The sequence below is a fragment of the Phyllostomus discolor genome, chromosome 3 (assembly GCF_004126475.2).
Source record: "Phyllostomus discolor isolate MPI-MPIP mPhyDis1 chromosome 3, mPhyDis1.pri.v3, whole genome shotgun sequence".
Lineage (NCBI taxonomy): Eukaryota > Metazoa > Chordata > Mammalia > Chiroptera > Phyllostomidae > Phyllostomus > Phyllostomus discolor.
In genome coordinates, this window is record NC_040905.2 from 21464273 (window position 1) to 21476896 (window position 12624).

At 33.5% G+C, this 12624-nt stretch overlaps 1 protein-coding gene across 7 annotated transcripts in view; it reads left to right on the top strand.

The window, feature by feature from the left end:
* Positions 1 to 12624, top strand: part of CDH18 (cadherin 18) — a 488064-nt gene that overhangs the window by 317465 nt on the left and 157975 nt on the right. For all 7 annotated transcript variants that reach the window (XM_036020243.1, XM_028511442.2, XM_036020244.1 and 4 more), the window contains one exon: positions 1139 to 1258. In XM_036020243.1, the coding sequence (XP_035876136.1) occupies positions 1139 to 1258 (120 nt within the window). The remainder of the gene's footprint in view (positions 1 to 1138; positions 1259 to 12624) is intronic.

Sequence of the window (12624 nt, forward strand, 5' to 3'; positions counted from 1 at the left end):
AGTAATTAATCAAGTACATGTTATGAGTAAATGAGAACTCTAACCCACTAATTCTACAGTGAAGTCATATAGTCCTTAACAGATGGATGCCACATTACACTTTGATCACTTTTATTTGGGAACAACTGAAATAGTACATAGACCCATCTAACCATTTACATAATGTTTCAAAGGTGTGAACATAAAGCAACTAGCATAATAGATCCACAAATATTAGTACTATAAATGTATGTTAAAGTTTATGAATTACTTTAAAATACATTTTAATCGCCAAAAATCTGGTGTGGTAGGAATATTCTGATATCCATGTCGACAGATAATTATATTGGTCCTGTAATTTAGTGTAGAAGAGACTAAAAGAATGTTAACTGAACCTTGGGAACCAGTTAGGAGTCTCATTAATCATCCACGTAAGAAATAAAAAGAGCGTGAATGATGGAAAAGACTTGAATGAGCTATTTTGATGCCATTAATAATTTAATGCCAACTCACTCACCTTTGTAACTAATCACAAGCCTTTTCACTACTGGTTTCTGGAGAGTCATGTAGCATTTAATATACAGCCTCATCACAACTTTGATTTTGCCACACAGTTAAGCCCAATTTGAGTCTTTTTTAAAATTTTATTTATTTATTTATTTTTAGATAGAGGGGAAGGGAAGGAGAAGGAGAGAAACATTAATGTGTGGTTGCCTCTCATGCAGCCCCTACTGGGGACCTGGCCCACAACCCAGGTATGTGCCCTGGCGAGGGATTGAACTGGAAACCTTTGTTCATAGGTCCATGCTCAATCCACTGAGCTCCATGAGTCAGGGTTGATTTGAGCCTGAAACATCAATCAAACCCAAAGCTGATTATATAAGTGTCAAAAGAGAACTTTTTTATTTTATAAGCACATACAGAGTCATATCAAAAGAGCTAAGATGAAATATTCTATTTTTGACTTTCATTTAGGGCAGTTGATAGCAAGGAAAGAAAAGCAAGGAATGTGTTTGACAGATAAATCTAAGAATAAAATTTACTGGAACATATCCATTATAGCTCCCCATAGATATTTCAGTCTAACTCTTTTCTGTGTACAAAGAACTCATATGCTAAATACCATAACACACTAAAATTTGTTTTCCTGAATGCACAGGTACCTCTGTTCTACAGGTGACAGCTACTGATGCGGATGACCCTACCTATGGGAATAGCGCTCGGGTGGTTTACAGCATTCTCCAAGGACAACCCTACTTCTCCGTAGATCCTAAAACAGGTTAGTTACTTTATATATAATTTACGTTCAGGTGCATGTACACAAAAGAAAGGAATGTTTTATAGTTGGATGTTGAATGACATAGGTTGGAATTATGCTGATTCACTTATATGAAAATTCTTTTGAATAATTACATGTAGTACTATAAATGCATTTAAATTTCTTACAATTGTCTTGATAATATTTTCCTGTGTCTAGCATAATTTATTGCAAGGGTACAATATATAATACATGTAATATACAAAATATGTGTTAATTGTTGATGTAATCAGGAAGGCTTATGGTCAACAGTAGGCCATTAGTAGTTAAGTTTGGGGGGAGTCAAAGGTTATTACTGTGTGGAGAGTCAGCACCCCTAATTCCTCTATTTTTTAAGGGTCAACAGTGTTTCTTTTACTCTTCTATATCAGACATTGTTATTTTAGCACATTTGAAAATGTCCTCACTTTTTTAAAACAATGTGATAGAATAACTGAAGATAAATTAACTGCTTTCCTTAGTATTTTGCTTATCTGCTGTGTTTACCTACATCAGATAATGAAATGCTCTCTGCTTAAAACAAACATGGAGTATTACATAAAGTGAGATTTTCCAGTGTATTATTTGTTTTATTTACACATTAGTTTAATTCTTTGCAAAATAGGGTAAATGAATTATTTAGATTATTTTATATTTTATTTGAATTTCTCATATAAGTTATATATTACTTTGAAGAATTATGCCTTCAAATGACTTCTTCATTGAGATAATTTTTGTCTCATTATGACAATATATAACCTTGTCATAGAAGGTTATATATTAACTTATATGTGTATAACAAAGTTATATATTACCTTGAAGAATTATGTCTTCAAATGACTTTTTTCATAATGGGGCAATTTTAAGCTCTCAAATATTGCATTAATTATGAGAAATTAAGTGAGAATAAAGCTTAAGGCAGATCAATATTTTCTCAGCTAAATATGAATTTTGCTTTCTTTCCTCTCTATTTTTATGACCAAAATAATCATATACTATCATACCATATGACGTGATGCCAAAATGAAAATAACAGATACTCAGTAATGCGTTACAGCAGCATAACCCAAAAACCACAAAAAGCTTCAGCCCCATTAACAAAGTTTTAAGAAAATCTTGGCTAAATATAAAACCCATTTTAACTGTAGCCAAATATTGAGTACAAAACAAGTCTCAAGTTTACTAATAATTTCAAGAATGTGCATGATTATGAGATATAGATGAAGCATAGAAAGAAATCTATGATGCATCCTGGGAAAGGTCAACAAGTGGGGTTTTCGAGCAAAGGGCACTACGGCGTAACTAAAACAGAGAGCCACATTTGGTCATACAGATCTCCACAGATCCATATACATAGCATACTTGATGTTTCTCTGGGAACCCTCCTCCACATAGATGCCAGGCTTGTTCACCATTATGTTAGACAATGCAGTACATGCAACTGAAAAGGTGTCCTAGACAAGCACACTTCTGATGGTGAATACTATTAGATTGCTGGGAGTATTGTCATTGCCATGTTTACCAGAAGATTTGACCAGGTTACTTGCTTGCTTTATTTGTTATGATCTAACACCTAAGTAAACTGGGCAAGGATAGATTTTGGGCATATGGCTTAACCCCTTAATTCTCATAATTTATGAATAAAATAATGAAGAATATACATGGATATAGATATATAAATAAAGAATATAAACACATACATACATATATGAGATCTGTCCAGAAGGCATGCAGCCATGTAATATGAAAGAGACATTTATTGAAGAAGGTGCAGGATACAAGAAACATTGTACATAAAACAATGACACCTCAGTCCCCTTCAAAGTAGGCACCTTGGGACCTCACACAGTTCTCTTAATTGCTATTAGTTGTCCCATCATATTTTCCTGAATCTTATCCATAGTCTGAAATATCTGTCCTTTCAAAGGTGATTTGAGTTTTGGGAAAAACCAGAAGTTGCCAGGCACCAAATCAGGGCAATAGGGGAGCTGAGTCCCCTGAATGATTTGAAGTTTTGCCAAAAAACTCTGCATGAGATGTGATTCATGAGCAGGCATGTTGTCATGATGAAGCTGCCAATCACCAGTCGCCCATAGCTGTGGCCCTTTGAATCATCTGAATTGTTTCTGTGGAGAAATGTTCAAGCTTAATGCAAATGTTGATGCAGATTCATTGCTCTACTCACTCAGTCATGAACGTGTAGACGTCCACACAATACACATGCTCACTCAACAGCATCTACCACCCCCACTGACTAGTACAGTGAAGCCATCATTGTTCATGCATGCACTTTGGCAAAAACCTTTCTTATATTAATGATGGCTGGACTTTTTCCAACAGACCTTGTATATTCACATATTATATTCATTGTAACTATAGGACAAATTATAATATGTAATTTTAAAAGTAAAAAGTAGAAATTGGAATAAATAAATAAATAATACAATGTTACCTAAAATGAATATGAGATGTGCAAGTTGTGTTGGTACCCAGATATTACTAAATATTTGGAATAAAAATGTTTGTTAACCTGATAATAAAATTTCTGAGACAAAATATGCATACGTATGTGCAAACAGTACTGCCTTGGTAGGAAGATTTGGGATTAGTTGACCATATTCATGTGACTAAAAGACATTTAACCTATAATGTTTTATACATTTAAAGTGTTTAACTTTGATGTACTATGTGTATGTGTTGTACTATGATTGCCATTTTAGTGATAGAAAACCTCAACACAACTCACCATCTGAAATGCCTTGCTCATTTTGTTCTCTTTCTCAGTAATCATGGTTGTTTTATGTATAAACGGAATATATGTCGTGTTAAATATTTATCTTCTTAGAGGAAGGAAACAAGAAGACTGTGCTCCAATTGCCTTGCTGAGTATCACACACAGATGCACACATGTGCAAACACACATATGGCTTTAGCCCATCAACGGCCCTATGCATAGCCAAATGTTTATTTATGAATAAATATTACAGTTACTTAAAAGAATATTGCCAATGTATAGAAATCCTGTATAAATTTAAAAAACCTTCCATGCATTTCCACTTGTGAAAAAGCAAAACCAATTCTGAGTGTTTATGTGTGTCTGAATGTCTATTTTAAAGCTTGTATTTGTGTGCATGTGTGAATGTGCTCTGGATGGATAAAGCAGGCCTCTGAGGAGATTTGACTGGTGCTATACTCTGCTGTAGTTTGTGCATTAGTGATGCAAATATATCAATAAACCAATATTCAAATATGGATTGCATTTGGTTATACTTTTTTTGTAGGATAATTAAGTACTTTATTAAACAAAAATAGTATTTGAAACTGAAATAGGCTGCTAATCAAATACTGCTCTTTAAAATTTTCTTTACTCTTACTTTTTAATCTTTTCTCTAAGCAAAATGATTCATTATGTGAAATGCATCCCTCCATGTTGATGTTTTAATATTATATTTGCTGAAGCATCATGGGAAAATATGGGTGTACATACTACAAAAATTCTTTACTCAGATGCCTTAGTTGTCTGTGATAATAGGGATTATAAAACAGAATGTTCATTATTCTCTTTAAAGTTAAGACTTTTTGATAGTGTAAGCTTAATGCTATGCAATTAAACACTCTCAGAACTAATGAATTTAGTGGAAAGTGTACATAAAACAACAAAGTACTAGAAACAAACACACTATAAACAAGAATCAATTGCTATGGAAAGGATGTTATATTAGAAGTATTGAAATAGTAGTTAATTGTAAATTTATATTTTAATAGTAGCACTTTTATTCTCTCCTCTAATGTGGCATGACTATATTTCAACAAGTTTCCAATTACTTTCAATGAAGACAAACTCTAATCTAGAACTTTTGTGCCTACATAGGGTTTGGGAGTGCTTATGGGTAAGATCAGGACTTTGGGTTGTGTTGTTTTATTATATTAAAATGTACCTTTTGGTACTCACTGTAACTTTCCAATGAACTGCCAGTGAAGCTTTGTTTCCTATTTTATAAACAATCTATGAATCACTGCATCTATATATTTGAAATATGTGGCTCTTGAGTAACTGTGCTATACATAATTGATTTAATAAGTCCTGTGTTGTTTGACATTAAAATCGCACCAATCAATATGAAACAAATCTTGTGAATAATTTATTGTTTTAAATAAGCTCTTTCAATGTATTTCATATTGTTTGCTTAATGCATAACAATAAAAGGGGAATTTCCATCAAAAAGTAATATCATAACATTACCATTTGTAAGAGACAGTGGACAGTGAAAGAATAAACTATAGGAGCTGATAATGGAATATAAAAAACATACAGTATTTCTGCCTAGATATATGCAAAAACTATCTTAATGGAGGTGTAATGAGAGTAATTCTATTTGAATATATTGATTTTACTTCAGTAAGAAAACATTTCAGAGTTATCAAAGGAAGGAACCATTTTCATGAAAACTGCTAACCCTGAACAGGGCACTTTGCAGAAGGCTGCTGAGTGAGAAAGTCATATGAAATGGTTAGAGAACAGAAGCAAAAGAAATCTGGGCCGATACTTGTTTATTAACGCAACTCAAATCTTAGCTCTAGTCTAGTTAATATAGTGCTAACTGCATTAAAAATAAATCATCATGTTCAAGGTTCCTATGCCTCTTTACAAAATATGGAATTTCTGTCAAGTGATGACAGCAGAAGCTGCATTATTGATTTGCCACAAAAAGGAACTACTTTTCCTGATTTAGGTCAAAGACAAAATCAGAAACATACAATGTATGTTTGCAGGGTCTTAGACATGGAATGGGGGATTCACAAGGGGCAGGTGTGCAGTTTCTAACTGAGAGTGCAATTCTGTTTGTGGTCGTGGCATTTATAGTGAGCCAATGATTCTTAAAGTTCACTGTTTCCCGATCACCAACTTGCAAATTACTTCATGTTATTTGCATATATGTTAAGTTATGGCTGTTCCTATTTCTCACAAACATGTTACATCTTCCTGATGGTCAATTTAGGAAACCTAAAATTCTGCATACAAACCAGCAATCAAGGAAAACAGAAGACTGTGCTGTTTTACAAAATCTTAGTTAAGATTTATTTATAATTCTCTACAATGCTGACAATGGTGAATACCAGTTTTCTTTACCATGTTAATATGAAATATGAAAATTGACACTAGTCAATAATAGTGTCAATATATATGTATAAATGGTCCTCATAGTGGATTTTAGCTACATACTTAAAAATGACTATGTAGGCACTTACTAATTTTAATATAGATGCACTTGTATTTTAAACTTGTGAATGATTTTTATACAATCTTATCATATTTTACTCATCAAAGACTAAATATTTGCCTTGGCTAGTGTAGCTCAGTGGATTGAGCATGGGCCTGCAAACCAAAGGATCGCCAGTTCAATTCCCAGTCAGGGCACATACCTGGGTTACAGGCCAGGTCCCCAGCAGGGGGCATTTTCAGGGAGACCACACATTGATCTTTCTCTCCCTTTCTTTCTCCTTCCCTTTCCTCTCTCTAAATATAGATAAATAAAATATTTTAAAATTTTAAAAAAGAGTAAATATTTAATTGAAAATATAGAGTAGAAACATTTCTGCTGAAAAAAATCTACATTTAATATTCAGGCACAGGAAAATAAGACTAGAAAGGCTACATATTAATTATGTACAAAGATCATACCAGATACATTTTTAACACTCAGCGCATTTGGGCATTTACCTGATTTCTGCAATATGATGTTTAAAAAATGTAGACATTGAGTTTCAAATCCATTGTGAGCCAAACTCTCTTTCATTAATAGCATCTATTCCACAGAGAGCAGCACACATGACATCAGATAAAAGTCCATGGCACCTAGTGATACCCGTTGATTGTAAAGGCACACGTAGTATTATAACTTATTGTTACAAAGCGTTATTGTGAATGCAATAAAAAAAGTGTTTAATTGGCCTTCCTATGAAAAATTAAGCTATTTACTCATGTTAAAGTTAAATTAACATAGTGAAATAATTCATATTTATATTTTTCAAAATACTAAGGTTTACTCCAAAATAACTTGGAAATACTTTGTGGTCAACTACTAAGGAGTACTTAGTAGCATAATGCATTGATTACATTACTGAAGTGTTATGCTCCTGTTTTTTGTTTTTTGTTTAGTATATAAATTTAGATTGATGACATTTGTTCCAATGAAGAAACTAATGCAGTGCTCTTGGCCTCTTTTCCTTGGGAAATCTAGGGACTCAGTAAAGTTCTCATTTTTCTCTTTTTCCTTTAAAGCAGTAAAAAATTTCCAAAATTACTGAATGGTTCACCATAACAAGAATTTGAAGTTTTATCTAAAGTAGAAAAAATAATTTTGTGTACAAGGAATTTTGGTTCCAATAAATATATGTATTTATAAAAAGTGTGGGCTCCACTATAAAGGTGTATTTAGTTAAAATTATGCTCAGGCATTTCAAATAAAGTTTTTGTGAATATTATCAGTAATATAAATATACTTTTAGAAAATGTGGATGATCTCATTGTTGCTTTGATTTGCATTTCCCTAATAATTCTTGAAGTTCAACATCTTTTTAGATGTCTGTTGATTACCTGCATGCCTTCTTGGGAGAAGTATCTCTTCAGAGCTTCTGTCCATTTTTCTAATTAGATTGCTAGGATTTTTTTTTTTAGTTGTATGACTTCTTTACTTATTTTGAATGTTAACTCCTTATCAAAGGTATCATTTGCAAATATCTTCTCCCATTTAGTTGGTTGACTTTTTGTTTTGTTGATGGTTTCTTTTGAGATGCAGCCTTTTAGTTTGATGTAGTCCCATTTATTTATCTTTGTTTTTACTTCCCGTATCTTTGAGATCGAATTTATAAAATTCTAAGACTAAGGTCCATAAGTATAGTACACATATTTAATTGTATTTAATTTACTGTTGTAAGTCTTGTATTTAGGTCTTTCATTAATTTAGAGTTAATTTTTGTGTATGGTGACAAATAGCAGTCTAATTTCATTCTTTTGTATGTGGCTTTTCAATTTTCCCAACACCTTTTATTGAAGACAGTTTCTTTTCTCCATTGTATGTTTTTGGCTTCTTTGTCAAAAATTATTTGTCCATGTATACGTGGGTTTATTTGGGAGCTCTCAATTTTCCATTGTCCTGTGTGACTTATTTTTCTGCCAATGCCATGTTGTTATGATTATCTTTGCTTTGTTGATATCACTTCACACCTACTAGAATGGCTATTATCAAGAAGACAAATAATAACAAGTATTAGAGGGATTGTGTAGAAAAAGTAACACTAATTTAATGCTTGTGGAAATGTAAACTGATATGGCCACTATAGGAAACAGTAGAGAACTTTCTCAAAAAATTAATAATAAAGTTACCATATGACCCAGTAACCCCCCTTCTGGGTATCTACAGAAAAAAATTGAAAACATTTATTTGCAAAGATATATGCACCCCTATGCTCACTGCAGCATTATTCACAGTGACCAAGACATGGAAACAACCAAAGTGTCTTTCGATAATGACTGGATAAAGAAGATGAGGTAAATATATGCAGTGGATATACAATGGGCCACTTACTTGGCAATAAGAAAAGGTGAAATACTGCCATTTGCCGTAACTTAGATGTATCTTGAGAATATCATGTTAAGTGAAATAAGTCAGATGGAAAAAGTCAAGAACTATAGAATTTCACTCATGTGTGAGATATAAATCTTAAAGCAACAAATGAACGAAAAAACACACAAACAAGAAGTTCATAAACAAAGACAATGACATGGTGGTTACCAGAGGGGAATGAGTGGGAGCTAGTAAGGACTAAAGGGGGTCAAATATATGGTGACAGAAATAGATTTTGACTTCAGATGACGAACACACAATGCAAAATACAGATGATGTATTATGTATTGTCATAATAAAAATTTCTAAAATTAGACTAATCAATGTCATCCTAATAAAAATATATAGATGCAGTATATAATTTAACAACAAAAAAGGAAAAGAAGAAGGAAGTGTGGATGCTGATTTAAAAGGAAGTAAGTTAGACAAGAAAATTAACTAGCCTTTTACTTGGGAATTGAATGTCCTTAGATGAGGTAAAGGGCAGGCTGTCTGTGAAACCATTGTCCTTAATTCACAGGACTTGGCCAACAATAGCCTTGATTTTCAAAAACATCCATCCTTGGCATTTTGCAGCACAAGTCAATCAGCTATTAAAATGTACTCAGTAAAGGCCTCGAAGAGTTTCTTAAGATGTAATTGAAAACAAGGTTTTTAACATTCTTTCTCCAGTTTGCATGATAGAATTAAGTTGATCAACAATTTTGTTTCTATTTAATCTCTTAAAATTTATTGCATCATATGTGAGGATATGTGAGGGCAAAAAAACCATATGTGATAATAATTATGTATGTTTGAATAACTAATTTAAAGCATCTTTAAATGTTTTATGAATTTTATTTTAACTTTGCATAAATTGTTTTTATTGATTTTATTGGGGTAACATTTTTCAATAAAACTGTATAGGCTTCAGGGGTATAAATCTATAATACATCATCTGTATATTTAATGTGTGTTCACCACCCCAAGCCGTTTCCCTCTGTTGGCATTTATTCCCCCTTTACCCTCTCCTGCCTTTCCCCACCCTCTCGTCCCTCTAGCAATCACCCGCACTGTTGTCTGTGTATGAGGGTTGTCTTTTGCTTAATCCCTTCATCTGCTTTCAAAAACCCAGCCTCAAAAACCCCCCACTCTGACAGCTCCCAGTCTGTTTTCTTTATCTATGAGTCTGTTTCTATTTTGTTTTTTAATTTATTTTTTCTCATTAGAATCCATACGTAAATGAAATTATATGGCATTTGTCTTTACCTGACTGACACATTTCACTGAGCATGATACTCTCCAGGTCCATCCCTGCTGTCGCAAAAGGAAAGATTCCCTTCTTTTTTATGGCTGAATAGTATGAAATTCTACTTGAAATTAGTTTTCACTTCTCAAAAGCAATATTTTATATCCATTAAAGCTATGAAGTTAATATCAAAGAAGATAAAAACGAAAGTTGGATAGTGAAGCAGGCTGGCAGGTTCTGAAAAGAAATACTGATCCATTTGCAGTGTGGTGTTGCAGGAGCCCTCTGTGGACACTCTGGACTGCCAGAAAGGTGGCCAAGTGGGTCCTAGAATGAATAAAGCCAGGAACATCGCTGGAAGCAAAAAATAAGAAAACTGCACTGTTTGACTTTGGGCATGTCATGAGAAAGCAGTGAGTGTTCTTAGGAAAAGAAAATAATGCTGGGTAAAAAACAAAGAAGAAGAGGGCTGCAGGAGGAACAGAGGGAGGCCAAACAGAGGAAGGAGACAGATTGACTCCGTAGAAGGAGCCAGGCATGATCCTGCAGGAGCTGAGCAGAGCTGCTGGGGACAGGGCGTTGTGAACATCACTCAGTCACACACAGGCTGCCAGGAGCGGGACCTGACTCAATGGCATAAAACACACAAAAGAAGTTAAACTATTTAAGTTATGGTTCATAATATCTGCAGAAAGTGGAGTATTTTACAGTAGAATATGTTTATAGTTTCTTTCTTTCTCACAGCCCATACCCAATTGATATAGTAACAATAACAATAGTAGCATGCATAAATTATAGATACATTTTCACATAATTTTCCTCCACTTGACTGCATAACCAAAACTAGTTAATTATTAACTTCCATGCTAAAGAATTTTATTTTTCTTAGAGAAAAGTGAAATGCATTAATTCAAAATGATGTCATATAGTCAATTTACTTAAAGAAACTTTGTTAAGCTTTGTCTCCTTTAGAAAGAATTTAAATAGATCCTGAACTGCAGTGATGTGTATGGGGATTAACGGCATAAGAAAACATCCATTTTATATAGCATTTAAGAAAGTGAGTTGATAAACTATAAACACCAGTGGTTGTCCACTCAGTAGCAATTTCTCATTTTGCTAATCCTATCCAAACTCTGGTTTTGTTTATTACAGCAACGTATTCAGTTAAAATGCCTGATTTTTCAGCCTCCCTGTAGCTACTGTGACACTCTTCTGCCAGTGAGATATGAAGGAAAGACCACTAGGGGTCTCGAGGAATTGTTTGATATCTCTGTAGAGGTGCCAAAGCTTCCTCCCCTGGTTTTTCAGTTTTCAAGATTTAAACACATATGCAAACATTGGAGGGCAGCAACTATCTTGTTGTGATCAGGAGACAACAAGCAGGCAAGATGAAAATCGCAGACAAAAGATTGCTGAGCAAAAGGCTAGCAGTGAAGTCACTCTGGTTAGGATAATTTTTTATGTGTTTTATGTGTAAACACATAAAATGCTGATATTTGTATCTTTGTGAAATGGGCTGTTCAGATCAACAAATCACATTTTTAGGATAATGCGCTGCCCAGACTGGGGTGCAGCAACTCCTTGAGGTCATTTTTATTCCTCTCAACCTAAAACACTCGACCTAGAGAGAGCATACTGCTCCCCGTGTGGGAGTAGGCAGCCACTTTACACTTTTCACGCCAGTACTAAACTGGAAAGGGAGATTTTTCATGCTGACTTAGATAAGATGGCACAAGTTATATTAATTGTTGATATTGGGGAATCGGAGAAAGGAACCAAAGGCAATTTACTCTGATGCTCCACTGAGAATGCATTTCTGAAAAACAAAAATCACTGTCATCAAGTAAAAGCAAAGTGTTTTATAGGCACTACAGACACCAGATCACTCTCCTACTGGGTAGCAAGAAAATCTTCATGTCCTATTGACATGCACAGAATTAATAATGTCCATTGAATATAACTGCTATGGGTATAGCTCTAACGGAACGAAGTTATAGATTAATGTTCTATGTAAATCAGTTAAACTGTTTGTTGCAGACTTAGAAGAATCTATAGAATTGAATTACCTTGGACATTTAAGTGAATTTTACGGTATGTAAATTAAGCTTAAAGAAAACTGTTACACAAGCAACCAAAGAAATGAATCCAATTGAATAGCTTTTTAATAAATATGAACATATTGTAACAAAATTGACCCAGCTATTACTAGGAAGAGAAAAAATAATAATCTTATTATCTATGAAATAGTAGATTTAAAAAATGGTAGAAACTGATGTTAGTTAATTGTAAAATGTTATATACTATTTCTTCTTAGGAAACTATAGATTTATTGTTTTGCTTTTGTAACTTCATTCCATGAATCTTGTACTGAAGCTGTTGCTTTTGAGAACATTGCCAGTAATTAATATATCGGCATCTCGAATCTTTAGCTAATAGTCTGGTAAATATATTAGGTGAATGATGATTAATTGTCAAGTATTAAAGAGGTG